Consider the following 25,420-nt stretch of genomic DNA (forward strand, 5'->3'; position numbering starts at 1 on the left):
ACTTCCATATAAACACTCTACCATCCAGCTAACTTGTACTCTGTTATATTTATATGGGTATGTGGATACATGCATGTATATTTATATATATACAATTTCTGTGTCCGGGTCTTTGTCCATTCTCTTTATAGCAACTGGATTATACTTTCTCCTCCACTGTCCTTGCCCAGTCTCTGAAATCCAACTTAAAAGACACTTATTGGAGATAGCCTTTCCCCATCCCTCTACTAGATATGACCTTTCACATCCCAAAAACCTGGTTCCACATTTTAATGCAATTTATTTTAATTGGTAGTTATTCAGGGTTTACTATTTATTCAGCCCTTTTGTGAGCATAACTCTATATCTAGCATTGTACTAGACATTGAGGATACAATTGTGAACAGGCAAACATCTCTGGAACTTATAAATCAGTTAGGGGTAGACTTTTCTCACCTCCTGTCCTAGATCATAGCTCTGAGAAGGTGCAGGTGTCTCGTACTGCTGGGTGTCCCACAGGTTGTATTAAGTTATGGCAGGCAGGGTAGAAGGTGACGTTCTTTCTTTTCTGGTCTGTATAGGATACACCAGAGTATTATGCTCTCCTTGTGGCTCCCACTCTTCAGAGGGAATGGCACACTGTAACATACAGAGGACACAGAGCCCCTGCTGTTGGTGAAAATCACCTCCTCTAAACCGAAGTTTCTCAAATGTGGCACTACTGTCCTTGTAGACCAGATGATTCTTTGTTGTAGGGGGCTGTCTTGTGCCTTGTAAGACATTTGGCAACATCCCTGATCTTTACCCACTGGTTGCCAGTAGCATCACCCTTTCCAGTTATGGCAACAAAATATGTCTCCATACATTACCAAATATCCTTTGGCATGCAGAATCAACCCTGGTTGAATACAACTGTGAATATTTTTACCTGCAGAAAATAAAACTTAAGAGGGTTGTAGACGCTCTCTTCAGATATCTGTAGGAGTACTGTGCAGAAGAAGAATTAGAGATAGAAATTTTAAATTGAGACAGAGGGTAAAACTGGAAGTTACAGAAAATCCATTTTGGAGGAGACCTTTTTAACTTCAGGAGAGCCTTGAGTTTAGAATGTACTGTTGTAGGACTTGGTGAATTCCCAGTCCTTAGTGCATTCATGCAGGCTTGGATATACCTCATTTTAGAGGGGACTTGGGGATTTCAGGATTTTGAGGATCCTTCAAGTTTTGAGATTCAATGTTTTTATGTTTCCAAAGTGGCTTGTAAAGAATTAGAATAATCCCTTGGGGATTTTGGGAAGGTGGCAGAGTGAACTGATAGTAGTGAAATTAACCTTCTGACCCTTGTGTCAGGCTGCCTGGGCCAGATCCCAGCTTGGTTCTTACCACCAGTGGGACCTTGGACAAATCTTAGCACTTCTGTGTTTCTGTTTCCTCATCTGTGAAAGGGGTGCATTTATAGTTCCTATTTCAGAAGTAGTTGTGAGGACCAAATGAGATAATACAGGTAGACCTCTTGGTAAGTAAATGAAAAGTAACTCTTATTATTAACTCAGCAAGTGTGCTTTGCCTAAACTCCAAATAGCTTGCAAATTTAACTAGCTACTTCTGTGTATTTGTGTTGTACATGTGTTTGGGAGGCAGTTCATAATAGGACAAATATATTTGTTATTAGCACTGGTAATATAATATAAATATTAAAAAGCAACCATGATAGGTAAAGATCAAGTTTTCTGATTTGTATCTGGTCCTTGATCTGTAGACAAAAGTTAGCATTTTAAGGGTCAGTTAACACTAGAACTCAATTTTATTATTATTTTTTTTTTGCGGTACGCAGGCCTCTCACTGTTGTGGCCTCTCCTGTTGCAGAGCACAAGCTCCGGACGCGCAGGCTCAGCAGCCATGGCTCATGGGCCCAGCCGCTCCGCGGCATGTGGGATCTTCCCAGACCGGGGCACGAACCCATGTTCCCCTGCGTCGGCAGGCGAACTCTCAACCACTGCACCACCAGGGAAGCCCTAGAACTCAATTTTTATTAATCATTTTATTTAGTGATGTTTGTTTTCACATACTTAATTTACACTCTTGAATGCAGCCTTCAAGAGGATGTTTATTTTTCAGATCCTTAGCTAGAAAGCAAAGATTGGAAAGATATGAGGAAAGAAATTAGAAGAATATGAGGTGGCTTATTTATGGCAGCTGTCTCAAGGATGCCAAGGCCTTGGTAAGAATCTTGAGCCCATAAAATCGAGTGCTCTAATTTGAGCTCCAGATAAAAACCTTATATTCTCTACTCCGTGCCACTTAAAAATCATATTATTTTTACTGTAAGATATAGCACCAGATTGAAGATGTAGAGGAGAAGATTTAAGTAAAACACATACATAGACAGAATTTGGTATTTTTCTTATTCATCCTTACTATTATTCACAATTCAATCGGTATAATTTGAAGAAAATGAAATCCTTTTTTCCTTTTACTTATTGCTAATTTTTAAAGTAGGAAATGAAGGATTTTCCCGAGGCTTGCCCAGCCACCTCACATCATGCAAGAGTAACTTTCTACAGCTCTCTGTGCAAGAAACCATGGCTGTGTCCCACCTTAGCCCCCTGGGAAAGGAGCTGTCCAAGGAACTTTATTGCAAGCACTCATTGTCCAGGGCACTGACTATGTATGTAAATGCATAAGGGATTGGTAGCATGTGTACTACATCCACAGGATTCCCCTTGAAGTTGAATTTCAAAAGGAAACCCGTCACCATTATTTATTTCTGTGTAGCAGCAGCTCTTAATAGCCTAGGGTAATGCAAATTAAAGCATAGAACATTTGGACAGCAGAACTTGGGGATTTCTTATTGTTGACAGGATATTCATCATGCCATGGGAATCAGACAGTCACCCTGCCAAGTTAGACTTAGAAAGAAAGGCTTTCATAAAAATGTTATGAGCACCAATATAGCCATGTATTCAAACACTTTGAATATAATTTACATGTTCTTCTGTAAATTCTATTGTCTTCCCAACGTAATCCTCTAAACATCCATATCTACTTATGGAGGTCAGAAGAACATCTTGCTTCCTCAAATATACCTTTTGTCCTGCAAGGTGTTTAATTTGGCTTTGTCTTTTTGAATTTTTAGATTTATATGACAATGGAGATCCAACCCAAATTCCTAAAGTCTTAACTTTACCCAATATCTTGACATCTGTTCCAAACCTCAAAAATTATAAATTATACAGCAAAGGTAGGGGGGATATCTATTGGTTAGCCAAAAAGTTCCTTTGGGTTTTTCTGTAAGATGTTATGGAAAAACCCAAACTAACTTTTTGGCCAACCCAATATTTTTCACTTATCCCTTGATTGCCTTCTTTGGGTTGGTAGATGAAGGGATGCTATAATTTGAGCTATGATCTGGAGGTATATTGAATAAAAACAAAGGTATTCTTACTTAGAACAAGGCATCTATGAAGGACATATCTGGCATTCAAAACCATTTTTATTGAGGCAAGGTACTTTGGTTGCAAGTAACAGAGGCTGCCTTTAGCCAACTTTGTTAGCTTTTGCTAGGGCTATCATAACAAAGTACCATAAACTGGGTGGTCTGGAACAACAGGATATTTATTGTCTTACAGTTCTAGAGGCTAGAAGTCTGAAATCAAGGTGTTAGCAGGGCCCTGCTCCCTCTGAACATGTAGGGAAAAGATTCTTCCTTGTCTCTTCTAGCTTCAGTTGTTTTGCTGGCAATCTTTGGTGTTCTTTGGCTTGTAGAAGCATCATTTCGATCCTCTGTCTTCACAATGCCATCTTCTCACTGAGCATATCTGTCTGTGTCTAACTTTCCCTTTTTGAAAGGATTTCAGTCATGTTGGATTAAGGCCCACCCTAATGGCCTCATTTTAATTTTATTACCTCTCTAAAGATCCTATTTCCAAATAAGGCCGTATTCCAAGGCACTGAGGGTTTGGATTTCAACATATCTTTTGGGAGATGGGGACACACTTGCACACATAAGATCAACTTAAGCAAAGAGGGAATTTTGTGGGAAAATATGAGGTGACTTATTTAATTGAAGGAAGAGCTAAAGAATGAGGACCCAAAGGGGCAAGAGCATGACTGCCCAGAGATCCAAGGAGCAGGAGCTACTCTCAGCCCCACCAGGAAGCTGCTGTGGGAATAGAGGAATCTTCTCTGACTTTGCCATTTTTGCATCACTCTGCATGACATTCAGCGTCCCAGGAAAATGTCTGATTGGGTCACCCGCCGGCTGGAAAAGTCAGTCCCATCATTTTTTTCCCCAGCTACATGACAGCAACAGAGAAGAGAATTCCCAAAGGATTTGGGATGCTATTACCAAGAAAAAGGAGGAAAAATGGTAAATGTACAAAACCAATATCTAATCTAGGCCCTCTAGCAGGAAATAAGGAAGGGAGCAAAATTTGAAGAAAAAAGTATATTTTTATGTACTCCAAATTCATCAGCTCTATGTCAGTAAACCTCTGATGATTGTTAATACAACCATTCAAGGAAAACTTGCCACTGTGATATAATTTGCCTTTCTTAAATAAGTGATGAGTGTGGAGAGAATTCCAGCTAATCATGGTTCTTTCCGTTACGGAGTTAGCTTTAGTTAGATTTGGCTACCATGTCAGTTTTACAGGTAGAGAAAGTTAGTTCCTGAGTAATTCCCTCTCCCATTGTTTGGTCTGTTGTTCTATACTCTGGTCCAGATCAGGATACCCCACTGTCTTGCTGGCCACAGGGAGCTCCCTGGTACAATGTGGTTAGCTACTCTTTGATGCCCTGTAGGGAAGGGTATAATCCCCTTGCAGCGCCTGAGGCACGCTCTTCTCATGCTTTAACACTAGGCTCTCCTTCTCATTGCACCCCCTCTCCCAACTCATCCTACTAGCACCTTTTCAAAGAATATAGCCATTGTTCTATTAGTTATGCTTTGAATTAAGAAAAGAAAGGAAGAGGTTGTAAAAATTAACAAAGTGAGCTGCATAAAATGAGGGATATAAGGGGGTGGCTCATCATTAAATGGTGAAAAATCTTAAAGAACAGACTTAGCCCCCAGGCTGTCTCTTTGCATTTTTTCTTTGACTCTTCCAAAGACAAATGGCTGATAGAACTACCATGGTATTTTGCCTGTTGCCAGTTCAGTGAACTTCCTGGGCATGGAAGTAGTGATCTCCATGACTGGAACAACATACAAGGAGCAGTCTGGGAGTTAAAGACCAGATCATTGAGTTTGGCAAGCTGCACCTCTCTCTGGAGATAAGAAGAAAGTTAGTACTGTAGGCAGAATCTGGGCTCAGGAAAGCGTGAGCAGAGAGTCCCATGAGAAGATCAGACCCTGATAAATGGGGATGAGATGGTCTTTACCAGTAGGTAGGAAATGATGGAGCAGGAAATATTTGGAACTTGACATTCTTGGCATCAGAGAAACAGTTAAATGGTTCAGCCCAGAAGTAACACATGTCAATTCTGTTCATGACTCATAGGCCAAGTCACTCGGCCCCACTTAACCACAAGGAGGTCAGGAAGTGCATGTGCCCAAAAGGGGGAACTGGACATACCTAGCAAACAGCAGTAATGACTTCCACTTGTCAAATGCAAACTCCAGATTCCTCCCTAACAGGCTCTAATTCAGGAGACCCTTGGAATCTGCATTTTAAGTAGGTCTCCTGAGGTGAGTCTGATGCAGGGGAGAAGGGCAGAATCTTTGGACCACAATTTAAAGAACACTGACTTAGAGCATCACCTCAGTATAGGTAGGTGATCAAGAGGATGGAGACAAGTTTGAGATACTGTTCTTAGAGCTCAGATATAGGGCCAACCCTGGGTCACCTCAAGTTGTTATCAAAGAGGACTGCATACGTCTAGACACTGAGGCCCAGAGAGCTGGACAGAAGCTCTTAAAATGCCCAGGCATGAGGGTAGTGTTGGATCTGTGCCTGAGACTGAGCAGACCCTCAGGTATATGTTGAGCTTCTCAGATATTGGGAGAGGAAGAGGGATATGGGACCAATGCCTGGTTCTCATATGCATGATCTAAAGTTTATAATAGTAGAAACTCTTTGACCAATATAACATTTTATTGTACCATTACTTTTTTCTTTCCTCTGTTCTTTTCCCACTTCTCTCTCCTTCTCCTTCCCTTCCTCTACTACCCACTCACCCCATTATTTTCTCTTCCTTCCTTATTTTTTTTCTCTACCTCCCCCTCTAATTTTCCTCTTTCCCAATATCTCCTCTGCTTATTGCCCTTCTCCTCCATCCTTCTCCCCTCTTCTCTCTCATCAATTATGCTCCCTCCTTCTCCCTCTCATCCATCCTTTCCCTTGGCACCCCCCCATCCCCTCTCCAGGTATTATGCCATCTGCTGCCAGCCTTTGGTCTATAGGAACAAGATGACCCCTCTGCACATCGCATTAATGCTGGGAGGCTGCTGGGTCATCCCCTTGTTTATCTCTTTTCTCCCTATAATGCAAGGCTGGAATAACGTTGGCATAATTGATTTGGTAAGTACTCATGCAGACCCCACTGGTTTACTGTCTGACTAACTTTGTTTGCTTGGGATTCTAAATAAACAATGTCAGGTTAGGTGGATATTCTAAGAAAGATCCTGATAGCGGTCTGAATAACAACAATAACAAACAAAAAAAGCAGGCTAACATTTTCAAAAGCTTACTGCATGCCAGAAAGTACACAACGTACATGTAATCCTGACAGCATCCCTTTGGGAAAATTACAATACTTTTCCCCCATTTCACAGATGAGAAAACTCAGGGTCAAAAAAGTGAAGTAACATGCCCAGTGTCACACAGATATTGAATAGCAAAACAGGTGTTCAAAGCTTAGCAGACATACTCCAGAGCCTGAGGGAAGTGATGTGCCCCAAGAGGCCTTCATCTCATTTCATGCTGAGATCCTATGAGGCTTACAGTGACCCACGGAAAACCTGTCAAGGAGGTGGGGGCTTCTGGAGAATGTTTGGGCCAGAAGTCGAGAGAACTGGACCCTGAGCTCAGCTCCGTCCCTGACCCACTTCCTGAAAGTCTGTGATGAGAAAATTCATGGGTCCTCAGTGGGAACAGTGTCTTCCAGTGGTGCAGGAGAACAACACGTGGCACAGGTCCCAGGCATCTGCCAAGCCCTGTCTAGACGCTCATGAAGAGTTTCCAGCTCTGACATACTATGTTTTTAACATCAAACTTGTAATGAAGATCGAAAGCTATGGTCTGGATCCATTAGCAGGTATATTCCCTAAGGAAGTTGTCAGGCAATCACTTTAAAATGGATCCCAGGACCGTGTAGGGAGGGGAATGGGGAGGAGAGATTGAGAGTGAGCTCTGGCCCAAGAGGACCAGTCAGAGTAGGAGCTGCCCCTTCCTCTCTCCATCCCATTCCTAGCCCCTAATCTTGCCTTATTCTTTGTCCAGGAAAGGATATCCAAACCAAGGCTGGGCCAGGATTTGCATGTGGTATGTCAGAACGAGAGTTCCTTGGGCTTCTGAAAGAAATGCTGGGCACAGAGGAGTGGAGAAGTGAAAGGGGATCCATACAAGGGAGACTGTATGGATATTTTCTTAAATCCTGTCCCTCTTCTTTCAAACTTTCATTTTTATCATTCTTGGGGGAAATGAGATTCAAATTTCCAATAACCAGTAGAATAATAATTATAATGGCCAACAAATGTTGAACACTTACTGTGTGCCTAGCCCCATGTTAATTTAATCATTATTATCTCGCTCAGGCCTCACAGTAATGGTATATGTAAATCCTGTCATTGTCCTCAGGAAACTGAGGGTCAGAGAGGTTAAGTCACATTGGTAGGGAGTGGTGGTGACGATATCTAAGCCCAGACTTACTGGACTCCAGAGTCTGTGTTCTTATGTTTGTGCTAAACTTAATCCCTAATGGAGAAGCCTTTGGAAGCATAATCTTCTGTGCATTAAAACTTGTAACAAGGGTACAGCACTCTTACCTTCTGACGTAGAACTTTCAAGGAGAATAACCTAGGGAATTTTGTTCATTTGTGAGAGTGAGATAGAAGCATCCCCTGTTTACTTCAGGTAACTGAATGGGGCATCTGCTTACTGTTAACGTGCCTAGTATTTGCTCTATGGTATTATGATTGCATTTCATATCTTTTTACTCATTTGCACATTGAATCTGCCTAGAGAGAAACTAGCATAACCCAGATGTTCCTAACACATGTACAGTTGATCCTTGTTATTCATGGTAATTAGGGTCTATAAAGTTGCTGCAAATACTGAGTTAGCAAATCATGAATCTTTGTTCCTAGGTGAAATATATAGAGTTAGATTCCTGTGACTTAAGGCAAGTAATACTTAGATAAAAAGAGATTTTGTAATGATTAAAAATGTCAGTTCAATAGGAAGATATACTATAACCTTACAATATATCAATACTATAGGACAAGATACTAAATGTGTACACAATGAATGAAATAGTGTGTTATGTATCAAAATATATATGATACATATCTCTGTTCGTGTGTATCTTCACACTGCATGCATGCTGACCTCCGGAAGGGAAGAGTCATTGGGTTACACAGCTCTCTTCAGCCAAGGACTATTTCTAGAGAAGGCTGGTAACTAAGAGCTGTCAGCAGGCAGAGTTTATAGGTGGAAAAAAAAGTCTCAATTCTTAAGAGGGATCTAGTATGTCACAGTATCCAATACAAATGAGGTTTATGCCAGGAATTTAACACAATCAGTGTAATTCACTGTGAATAAAAGAAAGAAGGGAAAACCCACATGATCATCTCATTACTGCCAAAAATGCATTGACAAAATTCAATATACAATCATTTTTTTTTATGATGATGAATGTGTAAGTATACACAGAAATTTTATTTATTCTTTTTTTTTAACATCTTTATTGGAGTATAATTGCTTTATAATGGTGTGTTAGTCTCTGCTTTATACCAAAGTGAATCAGCTATACATATACATATATCCCCATATCTCCTCCCTCTTGCGTCTCCCTCCCACCCTCCCTATCCCACCCCTCTAGGTGGTCACAAAGCACTGAGCTGATCTCCCTGTGCTATGCAGCTGCTTCCCACTAGCTATCTATTTTACATTTGGTAGTTTATATAAGTTCATCAAACTAAGAATGGAAGGGAACTTTCTCAAATAGAGCGCATTGACAAAAAACTTACAGCAAGTGTCATACTTAATAGTAAAATATTGAAAGCTCCTCTCCTGAAACCAGGACTGTAACAATGGTGTCCACTATTACCCCTTTTATTCAGTATTGTACAGTTGATCTTATCAAGTTCAATATGCAAGGAAAATGGTATTAAGACTGGAAAGGAAGAAGTGAAATTGTCATTATTTGCAGATCACATGAGTATTCATGGAAAAAATTCAGAAGAATCTAAAGATGAAATATTAGTTACTAATTTAACAAAGTTCCTGGATACATAGCCAATATATAAAAAATTTTCACTGAGTTCTGTGTATTAGCAGCAGACAATTACGAATAAGAATTTTAATGTAGCACTATTTGCAATGGAATAAAAATAGAAATACTTAGGATTAATCTAATAAAAGATGTGTAAGATATTTACACAAAAATGTAAAATATTACTGAAATTCTAGAAGACTTAGGTAAAGGGAAAGAATTATCATGTTTGTGAATTGGAAGACTTAACATTGAAAAACTATTATTTTTCCTCAGTCATTCTATTCTAACTCCAATCAAAATTCTAAAAGATTTTTATGGAAATTGATAACCTGATTCTAAATTTTATATGGGAAATACTGAGATATAAGAATACCCAAAGCAGCCAAAAGTATATTCCTTTTCTGCCATCATGGTTCTATGTGCTGTAGGCTTATTAGAAGAAAAAGAAAAGCTTTGCTGATAAACCTTCTTTTTTATTTCCTTTCCCTTCACCTTTTTCTTTTATTCATCCCTCCCTTTCCTTCACTATTCTTCTCCCCTTCCTTCTACCTTCCAAACCCTCCTTTTCTCTTCTTTTTTTCCTTTTCCTTTTCTTACAATTTTTCTCATTCCCCTCCTGCTTCTTCCTGTTCACTTTTTCCTTCCCTTTCTCCCTTCCTTCCTCATTTCCTCTCTCTCTCTAACTCTCAGATAGAAAACAGGAAGTTCAACAAGAACTCTAACTCTACGTACTGCATCTTCATGGTCAACAAGCCCTATGCCATCACCTGCTCTGTGGTGGCATTCTACATCCCGTTTCTCCTCATGGTGCTGGCCTATTATCGCATCTATGTCACAGCTAAGGGGCATGCCCACCAGATCCAGATGTTACAACGGGCAGGAGCCCCCTCAGAGGGCAGGCCCCAGCCAGCAGACCAACATAGCACTCATCGCATGAGGACAGAGACCAAAGCAGCCAAGACCCTGTGCATCATCATGGGTTGCTTCTGCCTCTGCTGGGCTCCATTCTTTGTCACCAATATTGTGGATCCATTCGTAGACTACACTGTCCCTGGGCAGGTGTGGACCGCTTTCCTCTGGCTTGGCTACATCAATTCTGGGTTGAACCCCTTTCTCTACGCCTTCTTGAATAAGTCTTTTAGACATGCCTTCCTCATCATCCTCTGCTGTGACAATGAACGCTACCGAAGACCTTCCGTTCTGGGCCAGACTGTCCCCTGTTCAACCACAACCATTAATGGATCCACACATGTGCTAAGGTGAGTGCTTCAGGGCTTGTTAGATTTTGCTCATTTGCAGGACTCAGAAGAGGTAACTTTCCAGTTTTCTGTTTCCAGATAGATTTTTCTTGAAAACTTGTGCAGTACTTTCAAAGGTTAAAAAAAAAAATTCTACCATCTGTTAATGGAATAGAGTAAGGGCTCAGGGTAAGGGCTCAGGCACTGGGGGTGAATGACCTACATTCAAATCCAGCCTCCATAGTTCTTTGATTTGGGGAAGTCATTTAACCATTCTGAACCTTAAATTCATTAAAAAAAATGAAAAGCATAATCACGATTTCTACATCCCAGGCTTTTTTGAGGGTCAAATTAGCTAATATATGTAGAGCACATAGTACAGAGTCTGACACATAGTAAGAACTTAGTAAATATTATCTACTCCTACTTATAGGTAGTATTTTAGGGTAGTGATTAAAAGCATGGTAAAATAGTCTTTATTTTGACTCTCAGTGCCACTGCTAATCATTTGTATAATCCCTTTTGATTTTTATTTTCTTCAACTGTAAAAAATGGTAATAATAATGATACCCATCTTATAGGGCTTTTATGACAGGGATAATGTATTCATATAGAGCCTGATACATAGTAAGTGCTCATAATACTACTAATGTGAATAGTAGCATATAACCTGATACCCTAAGATGACCATAAAATAACATGATAAACTAAACTGAAATAAATAGAATGATAAATATGCAATAGTAATGTTATGTGATATATAATATATTGGAAGTATGGACAATGTAGAGTGGGGATATGAGTAGGAAAGAAGCTGACTTGGTTAAGGGAATCAGGGAAAACGTCACAGAACAGCATTTTATAAGAATTTGAGACTTGGAGGAGATGTCAAGGAAGGCATTCCAGACAGAGAACAGCATGAGGAAGGAAATGGAATATGAAGGAGTGTGGAAATGTCAGGTGGTTTACCCAAGGTCACATAGGTTGACGGAGGTGGGAGTAACTTTGAAGTTCAGTGACTAGGCATGATGCCTCTTTCCAAACTGAGAATTTTCTTGCTACCCTGGCTTAGAGTTGTTCTCAGCTGTGTAAAGCTATGTGTGATAAATACATTCATCCTGTAGCAAAGATGAATTGTCAACGACAGTTTTTTCCTTTGCCCTGAGATGCACAGGAATTTCCAAAGAGCAGTTCCTTCTTTGAGACAAGCATTTAATTTCTCTGATGATGACAATATTTAGCTGTTCTGGCAGCTGAAAACTGGGGACTTTTCATCTGCATGTGTAAGAAAAGAAGAAAAAAATAGGAATTGCTATGAAATATCAATGCTTTGCTTCAGAGACTGCTCAGGAGCATGAATTCAATTTTCTGCTACCAGTGTGGGCAGCCTTGTAGCTAAAGCCTAGTATGACGTGGAGATTCCAGCTGGTGGAAAGGCCTCAAAGGATACTCCTATAGGCTGTCATTCTTTCTTAATTATTGTGCCTTCGTCAGTGTTATAGAAAGGATCCAACAGTAAAGTGTATGTACAAGAACTTCTGTGCGGGTGCCAGCGAGTTTTTAGCTATTTAAGCGTAGCAGTTGCCCGAGTACAGGCTGCCGACTACGTACAGAGTATGCTCCAGCAGTGCATTTACTAAGTCAGTTGTTTAGAACTGGTGCCTTTTCCCGTAGAAACAGTCATAGAAAGAATTTAGGGTTTCTAGGGCATCCCAAGAAACCTATTTTACTAATACTATATTATTTTATCCCTGCTGCTTTTGGAAATCTGCAGCATGATTGTTAAGCAGAGATGGCAGTTTAGAGATGGCTTATGTGTATATTCTTCACACTTTATTCCTTACATTTATTTCTTCCTGAGGTCATGAGAAGTACAGAAAGTTGGTCTGAGGTGTTTTTCTGTGGGGGTGAGGAATCTTATAAGAGTGGGGGTGGCCTATACATAGAAAACTATTTGAAACTTGAATCCGCTAGAGTGTAAGCCTTGCAAGGACAGGAATCCTGCCTGTTTTATTTCCTGCTACATAACAAATAACCCCATATGTTTCTTCATGGGTAAATTACCAAACCATAAAATTAATTCTCCAGATCAGCTGTTTTAACTTAACACAATCTAAGGAAAATGTGTGTTTTTCTTAAAAGTCCCACAAGTAGGACATCAACAAATTCACATGAGTTCATGAAATATAAAACCAAAACAATGAAAAGTAAAATCAGCTTTTATCCTGCTAATCCTACCCCTAGCCTCAGAGATAAGAATTACCACTAGTCTGGTACTCTTTTCAGTGCATTTACAAACATTCATAAAAACATACAAATTCATAGATTTTTCTCCCTTCATTTTACATAAATAGAGCCGTTCTGTGTGTATTTTTCTGTACCTTGCTTTTTATCCATTAACAATATATTTCAGAGATCATTCCACATCAGAACATATAAATCTAACTCATTCTATTTAACTGTTCCATAATCTTCTGTACTAAAAATACATATTAAATTTTATTTAATTATTTCCCATTAGTAGATATGTAGGTGTCTCCAGTCTTTTGCTGTTACAAACTGTACTATTTTTAATGCCCTGGAACACATTTCTTTGTGCATATGCCATTATTTCTCTCAGATAACTACCAAAAGTGAAATTGCACTGTTGACATGTATGTGCATTTAAAACTGTTATGCTTACCATGAAATTGACCTCCCAGAGCACCATAGTGCTTTGCATTTTCATCAGCAGGGTGTGAGAGTATCTGCTACTCCTTCCCCTCACCAACACTGGATACTAAGCATCTTTTATTAATATACTAATTTAAAATATGCTCTTTCGTTTAATTTGCATTTCCCAGATGACTTGATAGATTGAGCCTCTTTTAAATTAGTTATTGACTGCACCTTCGTATGTTTGGTACTTTATCTGACAACTTTGTTCTGTTTTTCTGATTAATTTCTGGATGCTCTTTATTATATTCCAAATATTAATCCTTTGTTATATAATTTTCAAATACATCCTCCCATCTTCTGCTTGGTTTTGAACTTTGATTAACTTTTGTCTTAGAGAAGTTTCAGATTTTGAAAAAACTATTCTTATTTGACCTCTTACAGTTGACTCACTTCCTTCTTGAAAAATTTTCCGCATTAATTTTCCTAAACACCATACTTGTCTGGTTTTCCTCCTAACTCACTAGCAACTCTTTCTTAGAATCCTTAACAGGTTCTTCCTTCTCTATCTGGCCTCTCAATGTTGGAGTTCTTCAGGGCTTGCTTCCTGATACTCTCCTCAAACTACATTCTCACGTGGTGTGATTTAACCATACACATAGCTTTAAATACAATTGTCATGCTGTCAGCCCTCTCTTTAATTATATCTCCAGGTCATAGCTGCCCTCTAAACTCCAGACACAAGATCCAATTTGCTTCCTTGACAACCCCAGTTATGTGCTTCTTTGGAATATCAAATTTCATGCATCCAAAACAGAATCCTCCTATATCTCGTACCCCAACTGCAAATTTCCTGAGTCTTCCCTATCTCCATAAAGTAGAGCTATCATCTACCGTGTTACTAAATCCAGACACTTTTTTTGTAGTTCTGATAGGAAACTAACATGTTATAAGGCAGACTTAAAGATTTTAGAAAGGAGAACCAATCAGCCAGTATTGGAAATATGGAGTTAAATTGAAATAAATGTAAAATTCAACCATAGGAGCAAAATAGAAATCACAGAAATGTAAGATGATGCCTGAACAAGTTTATTATATAAAATTTGGAACTTGATAAGTGTGCCTTCAATTTCCTCATCCAAGGCATCTGTTGACAAAGTACTGGGCCAAGGCCACCAGAGACCTCCTTCCATATTAATGATAATGATTATGATTCCTAACATAATTCCAGAAAAGACTGTGCCAGTTACTGTATTTAAGAACTCTGAATGCATCATTGCATTTAATTTTTACAACACTCAAAGAATTTGATATTATAATTATCATCATTTTAAAGATGAGAAAACCAAGGTTTAGAGAGGATAAGTAACTGGCCCAAACTCACACAAGTAGTAAATGATGAAACTGGAATTCAGACGTAGGTCTTTCTGATTCCAGAGTTCAGTTTTGTCCAGCCCACTTAAGAGTTAGGAATAGGGTTACCACTTCTCATGTTTATCTTGACTCTTAGGATAAATTTGGTGAAACATTTATCAATAGGTCAACTCTACCATCCTGCTTATATTTCTCTCTCTTGTCTGCAAACCGTGAAGATTAGTAACTTGTTCAAATCCAGGCATTTTTCAGTCTCTTTTCTAAAAAGGAACTAAGGTTAGATCAGATGGCCTTATTCTTAGTAATCTCAGATTGAGTCCTGTCCCTGGGTACATGTTGACTATTCAAAGAAATAATCAATTTAATACAAGCTCACCTCAGGGTAGAGACTAAACTCTACTCTAGAAATCACCCTTTTCACATTTTTTCAATTGGATCATTTGTTCTTTTCTTCTACTTCTGAATGGCAGTGGCCTGTTTACAGTACTCTTTTTCATGGCATTTGTGCTGCTTTTGATTATAGAGTTCCTTATTTGACTCCTATAAGGCCAATTATTCCTTGAGGGTAGAAACTATGGCTTTCTTTTCTCCATGTACATATAGCCCCTCACACAGTATCTGCCAAATAGTATATAGTCAAATGATCAGTACATTTTTACTGATGAAATATCTTCATGATTATCTTCAGGTTTATGAAGTATTCACATGCTCAAAATTGAAAATTATCTGTTTTTTCTTTTTTTAATTTTCCCTGAGGCTCTAAAAAGTATAGAGGACTTAGTCTACAACCCAAGACTCACATTGAGGAAAGCCAATTCATGGCAGCACTATGAGACTATGAACTTTTTTCTCTTAAAATCTTTTTGAGAGAATGGAATTGTACTTTTCCAGGTTGAATTAAAAATGAGCTAGTCTGGCCTCAGTGGTTTAGAATAGTAAGTTTCCCATGCTTGGCCCTATCCTCATAGCCCTTTGACTTACATGACATTTTATTATTAAACAAGCAGTTGGGTAGCCAGTGAAATAAAATATGCTTTTGCAAGACATTTTTAGAGGACTCTGATCACTCAGATTGTACTAATTACACACAGTAGCAGAGATGTCTGCAGTTGTGTTTGGTTGTTTTCTGTTGGATAATTGTCTTCTTTGGGAATATCCAGCCCACAATCAAAATATAAGTGAAGATACCACTTGGTTGGCTGATGAAATAGTTTGTCCTATAGATATGTACATTACATAGTCTTTTTTTAAAATTCATTTTTGGCTGCGTTGGGTCTTGTTGCTATGCGTGGGCTTTCTCTAGTTGCGGCAAGCTGGGACCATTCTTCATTGCGGTGCACAGGCTTCTCATTGCGGTGGCTTCTCTTGTTGTGGAGCGTGGGCTTCAGGCGCACGGGCTTCAGTAGTTGTGGCACGCGGGCTCAGTAGTTGTGTCTTGTGGCCTCTAGAGTGCAGGCTCAGTAGTTGCGGCACACAGGCTTAGTTGCTCCACGGCATGTGGGATCTTCCTGGACCAGGGCTCAAACCCGTGTCCCCTGCATTGGCAGGCGGATTCTTAACCACTGTGCCACCAGGGAAGTCCCGGGTACATAGTCTTTTTAAAAAATAGCTTCCAAACATGAATTAGTGTCATAAGAATGTTTCTTGGGGCTATTTTAATTTGTATGCACACATATATAAGAAAGAGGCATAATGCCAGCATGTGAGCAATGGATTCTAACAGGTTCATCCTGTGTATGAACTGATTCTTAGTGAATTTGGAGCCAGCGTCTGTCTCCTTGTCACATCTTTAACCTGATTCTGTAACTGTGTTTTCCCCATCTGCCAACATCTCTCCTAGTCTCATAGAAGTTACTTTTGCCACTCTAGGATACTCACATCAAACATAACAGCAGAGAAAGGAAGAAATATCCTAATGAGAAAACATTGGCTGCTTTCCTACTCAAGTCAGGAATAAGACAAGGATGCCTTGTCATCTCTGCTGTTCAACATTGTGTGTACAAAATCCAAATGACAGAAGGAAGAAACATGATAATTTTATCTGATGTTAACCAGTAAAATATGGGAGAATATTCCTTTGGAAGCCTGGCCTCAGCTCAGTCATTCTTCAAGCCAAGTGATACTCCCTTCTTGGGAGGCATAGTGCGAACATATAGACTGTGACTACACAGAGTCACGTGGGTGACAGGTGATAGGAATAAGCCATATTGATTTGATTTGAGGTTAAATAGGGATTTGATTCTGGAATTCTTTGTTCATTGGATAAATGCCAAGGATTTTGCCAGTCTTGTTCACTGCTGTATCCTCTGAGCCTAGTAAAGTACCTGGAACATCATGAGACTTGACAAGGGAATGAAGGAATGCTTCTGTTCCTTCTCCCCTGGCCTAGCTTCTCTTCCATTTAGCTGTCTCTATGCTGAATAGCTCTGAGGGTCCATGGCAGAGTAGGGACTCAGGGTGCTGACAGTAACTTTAGACAGAGATTTTTCTGTACGTGAAATCCACTGAGGATTCCAGCTTTGGCTTCTTGGGTAAATAATTCCTATCCTGCCTATCTCACTACCTCACTGTGAAAATCAAACAAGATAATAGATGTGCAATTGCTTTCCTAACTGCAAAGCTCTGTTCTCATGGGAGAGATAAGTATGCTGTAAGAGCAGACTATTTATAAGTTAGGTAACACAAGCAGAGTTTACATGCAAAGTTTAGCTTTGTGGATGGGTTTCTCTGCTCATGCCAGGCTTCAGCATCTTCCCTGGTTCTCCAAGTTTAGATCTTGCTCAGACTTAGGTCACTCACCTGATTCCTACGAAGGCGGAACATTTCTTCAAGCACTTCCCAAAGAAATTCTTACATATCTAACTTGGTTCTTGGCTGTCATCCTCCGTTCCCCACCCTCAATCCCCCGATGAAAAGGTTTTCCATTGACCTGGAGGTCTCTAGACCTGCCCTGTCCAATAGGGTAACCACTAGCCACATTCGAAGAGCTCAGTGGTTACATATTGTAAGTGGCTACTGGATTAGACAGTACAAATGTAGACTATTTCATTTATCGTAAAAAGTTCCAATGGACAAAACAGCTCTAAAGCAATTTGAACCTTCTCTCTCGAAGGAAACAGTGTATATTTTCCCTCATACTTATTAACTCCTGTTATCCACCAGAGCTTAATAATAAATAAACTGATTCTAGTGGATGGGCTATATTAAGTCTTTGACATTTCCATGCATAAGATTAGTATATTCAGAATTATATGTGGAATCAATAAAGAAAAATATGAAGATAGGGAAAAAGTGAAAGTAAGAAAGAGGCAAAGAGAATGAAGTTCCCCCAAAAAACAGGAAAAGGAAAAAAAATTCTTTCATGTCATTATTGCCTCTTGTTATCAGAATTTATAATTGTATTCATGTCTTGTTTACTTCTTTATTATCTATCTCCCAGTCAGACTGTCAGTCCCTGAGGGCAGATAACATCCATTTTATTCCCAAAAGTTCCCCCAGGGTGTAGCACATTGCTCAGTTAATACATTTGCTGAATGAATGAATGGATGCCCTTATCAGACCCTATCTAGACCCTATTGTTCACATGGACAGTGTATACTCAAATAAATTTTCACCACTTAAAAATTTTTTTTTGTTAATTCCTTAACTGGAATAGTTTTCTGTTTGTTTTGTTTTTCCACTATGTAGATACTTGCCAACTTTCTAATTCACCCAATCAGAATTCCCCATTTAAATAAAGGTTTTCACGTAGTAGATTGGATGAGGAAATAATTTAGGTTTGATTTACTTTGGATCCTTAGAGGTTTCTGCTTAGAGGTTTTTGGCCTTTGCCTTGAACTTTGGAGGCTACAATTGGATTCAACCTTTGCCTCGTTGTTTTGAGCCAAAGCAGACTTAATCTGGGTAAACCAAGGCTGGGTGAGCATGACCTTGCCTTCTCTCCCCCAGTCTCCCCCAGGGATGGCTGCATAATTCGCAGCCCCAATGCAAAATGAAAATGTGGGGCCCCTGGTTCAAAGGGCAGGAACACATTTCTGTTAAAAGTATTAAAATGGAAATCCTTTTTCTTTCCTCCTCAGTCTTTCTCTCAACTTGTCATATGTGTTTTATTTGCTATTTACCTTTTCTCTAGTAGAAAAACAAAATGCAATTTTAAAGTATTAGCAGAAAATTTACCATCTGTCTTTATATTGTGCACTGACAGTTTTAAATGCAAAAATAAGAGCATTTAACCTGTGTGTGGAGTCACCAAAATTATACAGATTACACAAATTGTATTCTGTAGTTCAGACATGCTTATGTATTTTATTTTTACCAGACAGTGCACAAAACTAACGCAACTGTTTTTATTTCACTTCTTGATACACACACATTCTACTAACATTCTCCCTTCAGCTTACTGAGGAGTAAAGAAGGACTGAAGAGAAAAGAACCATGATTTGCTCTTATCATATCCTTTCTTTCTATGTCAGTATTTTCAACATAAGTGCTTGGCTAATAGAGGAAGGCAATGCATGTGGAAAAGACATGGTAGGGTTCCTTGACGGTTCCTTTTTCTTAGAAAATCACTGCCTCCTTTCTGCATCTGGCAAGTTCTGGTTCAAATGGAAAACATGGGCTCTCAGGGCCACCAGCCATCTGCTTACTCAGTCATAGATGTGTTGATAGGAAACATGAGTGCAGAATTGTAGTGGACCCATGATCTGTGGGAATTCAGCAAGACTCAGCAAATACAAGGTAAGCATGTTATGGAAGCTGCTGACAGAAAGACGATGGGAGAAAGGAAGATGCTTTATATACATTATGTATTCACGTTGTGTTTGCTTTGAGTCTTAGTAACTCTTTATGTATGGTTGGCCTACCAGAATTCTGTGCTCACAGGGCATCACTAACGTGAGAGGCAGCAAGGAACTATGGTGTACACACATACTGCACATGTCATCTCTGCTCACATGCATGCTTCATTGTCCCTCAGAGATCACAAGTTCAAAGATAAAGTTATTGAGAATTCCAAGATGAGGACAAGCAGAACATTACACCAAGCTCTGGGTTCCTGTGTGACTGCTTTGGTCACACAGCCATGAAGCTGGCCCTGTCCTCAGTCCTTCCCCAATCCCAACCTGAAGCAGCTCTCACAAAACATTGTTCTTGTTGAGATCACACTGGGAAAACAGTGAGAATAACATCAGAAGAGCTCCACTTGCCTCATCAAATACTCAGGGTTAGAAAAGTTAGTGCTGTTTGCAGAGTGTACTTGCAAAAGTTCGGTAATCAAGTGGCTTAAGCTGCTCTCCAGGATGCCCACTGCTGGACTAAAGTGCTGAGGCCTAAAACATCATCCTTTCCACTGTCTCTGACTCAGAGGAAGGTGAACTTTGGTAAGTAAACAAAGGGGCATTGGACCCAATGTAGCATAATGGCTATAGGGGCTGGAGTCTGTCACATCTGGATGTCAGTCCTGTCTGAGATCTGTCACTTACTATTTATATAATCTTCAGCATGTGACCAGACATCTCTAGGCCTCTGTTTCCTCACCTGTAAAATGGGAATAATATTAGAACCCATCTCCTAGGGCTTTTGTTAAGGTTAAATATGATAACGTATGTGCAGAGCTGAGCCCAGCTTCTGTTACACAGAAAGTGCTCCATGCACGGAAGCTGCTGTAACTGTTGTTATTATAATTGTAGATATAACATTGTTCATATCTTGGTTAAAACAAACAACTTCTCCGGTTATTTTCTCAGCCTCCTGATAAGCATCTCTTAAGAAATGAGTCAATAGAAATCTCTGTGTTCTAAACACTGTTCCTTAAACAAGGAACGCAGAGCTCCCTCTGTTAGAAGAAAAGCCAGAAATGAATGGAATGAAATTAATTACACTGTTTATAAATAATTGTTTAAACATGAGACAAGACCTGTTTCCTGGGTACATCATGCCCTGTGCTGAACAGTTGGGACTCTTATTTTGAATATGCCTTCTGGCTTTTAAATTACCTGTAGGCATTTCCTTGATCCAACATAAAACATGCTAACTTGTCGAACAGGTTGGTTATAGTCTGTGTGTATTTGTTTTCCCCCTTTGGCTCTGCAGCTGCTCTTGTTGCTAGGTTGTTAGGGTTCCATGTACCAGCCCTCTGAGATTGGTGCCCACTGTGCATGTCATACTTCAGGGCAAACCCCAAACCACACCCAGCTGCAGTGGTACTCAAGGTGGTTTATCAGAGGTCAAGAATAGAGGCAGTGTGATGTGGGTCTCTGACCCTTGACCCTGGCTGCACACTAGAGTCACCTGGGAGCTCCTGGGTTCCACATGTAGAAATTCTATTTTAATTGGTCTGGTTGGGGACCAGAAATGCGTATGTTTTAGGAGCTCTAACGTACAGCAGGATTAAGAACCATCAGTGTTCTCAATGGACACTGGAAAGAGCAGGAAGCCTGTCTTCTAATTCCTTACTGACTGCTGTCATTTCTCTCAGCACCAATAAAATGAGAAAGTTCACATAGATAATGCTTCAGGTTTAGGTCTGGCTTCATGTCTTAAACTATTGAGATAGTCTGGATTTAAACTGATAGTTCTCAACTGGGGACAGTTTTGTTTACCAGGGGACATTTAACAACGCCTGAAGGCATTTTTGGTTTTCACAACTGGTGGATGCTGCTGGCATCCAGTGGATGGAGACCAGAGATGCTACTAAACATTCAAGAATGCACGGGACACCCCTCCCCAGAGAATTGTCTGGTCCCAAATTTCAAAATAAATCTGTGGTTGAAAAACCTTGCTTTAAACCAATCCTCTGGGATTTGTAACAAAGAACCTCCTTACCTCTGCCAGGGGACAGCAGGAGGAGAGGTCTTTGATCAATGCCAGGAGTTGTGTGTGCTTTTATCTGCCTACTGCAGTGCAGCCCCTGCATCCCTTGGCTCCTCTTAATCCACATCCACTCCCAAGACAAGACAAGAGGGAAAAAGCCCTGTAAAAGGCAATTATTTCTGAGAGGAAGGGCCCTGAATGTCCGTGGTTAGAGTGCCAGTAGTAACCTTGCAGATAAGCCCTTTCTCCGAGGCAGGCTCTGTGAGCTTGTTCCCTTACAGCATGCACTTGCCAGAGACACAGTCCTCCCAATTTAGTCGGAGCAGCTGTTCAGGAAGGAATTGCCTCCAAAGCACACTTAAGAGACCTACTAGGAAACCATATCCCTGTGTAAATGTGTGCTTAGTCCACACTGTAATGATACCTGACTCTGGCCCATAGAAGTGGTAAAGCTGCTTCTTACTCTGGGTGTCGACAAACCAGAGTGTCTCCAGGAGAGGAAAAGCATCATGATTTTCTTTGCAGAATTCATGAAATGTGAAGAGCAATGTAAGGAATGGGGCATGATGAGTTTAGGGCTCAAAGAAGATTCAGGTCATGAGCGTTGTTTTTAATATCTCTGAAGGCTGTTTGGGGAAAGAGGGATCCGATTTGTTCTGCGTGGTCTCAAGGGAGAGAGGTAGGTACAAAGGATTGAAGTTTTAAGAATGCATGTTTCAGCACAAAATGGAACGGATCCTCTTACTAAGATGTTTCTAATAAAGTAGGAGAAAACTGGATGATCACCAGTCACTTAGAAGTGTTGATGGACCATCAGTCACTGGAAGCATTGACTGATCATTTGTCAACATGGCCAAGGAAGGGGTGGGAGGTCAAAGGAGATATTCTCAGACCCTTTCTTTGTGATTGTATGAGTTACAGAACCACGCAAGTCCTCCCACAGTGCAGTTAAACACAAGAGAGAGCAAAACCTACTTTAGCCAGTGTAGCACTTTGTTTGGTTGAAGCTGGAGACCTTCTGGAAAGGTTACCAGTGGGAAGAGATGTGCCAGAGGTGATAGTGTCAATTGCAGGGACCATTTTCTTTTCCTGTATGATTCTTCTAGCAATCTGGCTAGTAGGAAATTTAGACACATCTAAGGAAGGAATCCATTCCTGGGTTCTGTAGATGCCTGCTTAGTGGTTAAGCAGTTGATTTTATTCCTGAGATCCTGTTTGAGAAAGATGTTGTCATATCCACCTATCCAGATAAATTTCTGTTCTTTGAGGCTTTAATATGAAAGGAATTGCTGTTTAAAGATTTGTAAGGAGAAGGACTGAGATTAAAGAAACATCCCCTCAACCTGGTTTTCATGTTCTTCCTTTTTCACATGGGGACAGTTAAGACCTGGACTTCTCTGGTCTGAAGGTAGTTAAGGCAGGGTCCCAACCTAGAGGAAATCAGAGTACTGATGAAGCAGTTTAGTGTTACGGCTAAAAGCATAGGACTTGGCATTTGATGGACCTCAGTCTGAATTCAGGTCCTGCCACTTTGAACCTGCATGATCCTGGGCAGGTTACTTGACCTCTTGCTGCCTCAGTTTCTTCCTGTGCAAAAGTGGAAGTAAAGGTGGTTCTTGCCTCATAACACTGTTACGAGGCTGGTGTGAGATACTGTACATATAGAGCCTGGGATAAGTAACTTATTGATATATTGTGTTCTCCTTATCATAATCATCATCTTAGTAGGCAAAAAAGCAGGAACACTAGGTTGGGAAGACAAGGCTTCTTTTTCTGGAACACTGGTGCATTGTCAGAACTGGGTCTGAGGGGAAATGGTTTGGGGTCAAAATCATCATAATATCCTCCTCATAAGGTACAGGATAGTTCCTGAGCAATAAGTTCAGAAGAAGGAGGGAAATTACTTCAACGGCAAGGATAGGGGAACTGTGGGGAAGGCAGTGAGGCAGAAAGTTCTAGCTTCTGTGCTCCAAGAAATGCTGTGAAATCATCTCCAACCCTTGAGCAAGGAAACCTGGTGGATGGCTTCTGGTTATATAAACAAATATCTGAGTGTGCTCTGGGTTATATTCAACCAAAGAGCCAAGAACCTGCTTTTTACCAAGTGATTTCTGAATTATTTTCTCATTCTCATTTTTTACAAGGTTCTTGGAAACATTTCACAGTTAGAATTGTCCTTGGAGAGCTTTTTGTTCTCTAAGAAATGGGTGAATCTATATTTTGATAAACCTGACAAACAAATATATTTGGTGCCTACTCATGTTCCTTTTATTCTTTTCAAACTTTTATTTCCTTTGCTGGCTTGTATAATGGAATTTTTCTTCTATTTGTGAATTTTCATTGCCTGCTTAGAGTTTCTGACTTTGGCAAAAGGAGTGTGTGTGTGTGTGTGTGTGTGTGTGTGTGTGTGTGTGTGTGTGTGTATGATTGTCATGTATAATAACTAGTTGCCTAAGAATAACTTGGTTTCTTGGTCCAGACGTCACCATCTTTATTATCGTCATCTTAGCATCTACCATTTACTGAACACTGGTTTTATATGCCAGCCATTGTGCTAAGTGCATTACATGTGTCATCTCATGGAATCCTTAATATAATCCATGGAGCAGGTATTAAAATCTCCATTTTACTGATGGGGAAATTGAGACTCAGATTAAATAACTTGGCTACTGTCCTATAGCTGGTGAGTGGTGGGCCAGGATTCTAACACATGTTCACCTAATTTCAGAGCCCTTGCTGTTAACCACTAAGCTGTGCTCCTTGCTAGTTAATTAAAAACTCTTGAAATAATGCAGAACGTTTGATTCTTAGACATGGAAAGGGCTTCAGAAGTGGTCTGGTCAAGTATCCCAACCAATGCAGTGATCTCTTCTACAACTTATCTAGTAGGTAGTTGTCTGTCTCTCCTCCCAATGAGGGGTAACTTATTATCCAAGGCAAGACATAGGCTGGGTTGCAAATTATAATTTTTTTTTGCCTCTGGTTTTCTTTTGGGACCATGTGTATAATATAACCATAGAGAGAGAAGCTATTTCATGTGTATCGTTTAAGAGAATGTTAAGGCCATTCAAACATGTGGGATTTTAAACTGTCAGTGCCAGCTGGATTGAGCTGTAATAGAATAGCCTTGAGCAATATAGTGTGACTTGCAGTGGGCAGATAGTGAAGGGCATATAAAGCCCTTCTTGCCTGACCCAGTCTGGTTTTCCAACTCATTTCCCTCAACTCTCCCCCGACCTAACTCCCTATGCAATAAGCATGCAAGATTGATCAGTTTTCCCTAGATAAATAGTGACTTCTCCAGCCTCTGGATTACTTCTGCTGTCTCAAATGCTCTTTCTCACTTTGCTGCCTGGCACAAGCCTACTCATTCCTTGAGGCACAGTTCCAATATGAGCTCTCTCAACTTTCCTGATCCCTACCCCCTGAATATTGGAGCTAACCACTTCCTCCTCTGGGCTCTCACACCTGCTTCTCTTTTTCTTGGAGGCTCAGCTCATCCTGTGGGATCTTAAGTAATTTTATGCACTTAAAACACCCTCTGCTCACCTGGACAGCTTCTCGAGAGCAGGACCTTTCCTACCTGCAGTGTGTAAGAGTCGAGGGTGCCTGTTCAGTGAAGGTGCACATTTAGTGAAGCTGGTACGATAAGACTCTGTGTTGGATTTGCCTGGTTCAGCTGGTGGCTCCACCTCTCCCTAGATGATTTGACTTGGGCAAGTTACTACGCCTCATTCCACACAACTTGAGGCTGTAAATAATAAAACCTATGTGATAGGATTGTTGTGAAAATTATATGAGATAATCCATGATTAGTTTAGCACAATCACTGACACATAATAAACGCTCAATTAATATTGGCTGATATTATCACGGATCCATACTTTTCTCCTACATATTTTTAGGTTCTGTCATATCAAAATAGTT

The 25,420-nt window shown here is 40.1% G+C and overlaps 1 protein-coding gene across 1 annotated transcript in view; it reads left to right on the top strand.

Moving 5' to 3' along the window:
- The window catches only part of HTR4 (5-hydroxytryptamine receptor 4), a 162,251-nt gene that overhangs the window by 128,965 nt on the left and 7,866 nt on the right, over positions 1-25,420 (top strand). The window contains exons 5-7 of the mRNA XM_032627113.1: positions 6,346-6,499; positions 7,421-7,462; positions 10,107-10,675. Of these exons, the coding sequence (XP_032483004.1) occupies positions 6,346-6,499; positions 7,421-7,462; positions 10,107-10,675 (765 nt within the window). The remainder of the gene's footprint in view (positions 1-6,345; positions 6,500-7,420; positions 7,463-10,106; positions 10,676-25,420) is intronic.

This window comes from Phocoena sinus, chromosome 3 (genome assembly GCF_008692025.1).
Source record: "Phocoena sinus isolate mPhoSin1 chromosome 3, mPhoSin1.pri, whole genome shotgun sequence".
NCBI classification, from domain to species: Eukaryota; Metazoa; Chordata; class Mammalia; order Artiodactyla; family Phocoenidae; genus Phocoena; species Phocoena sinus.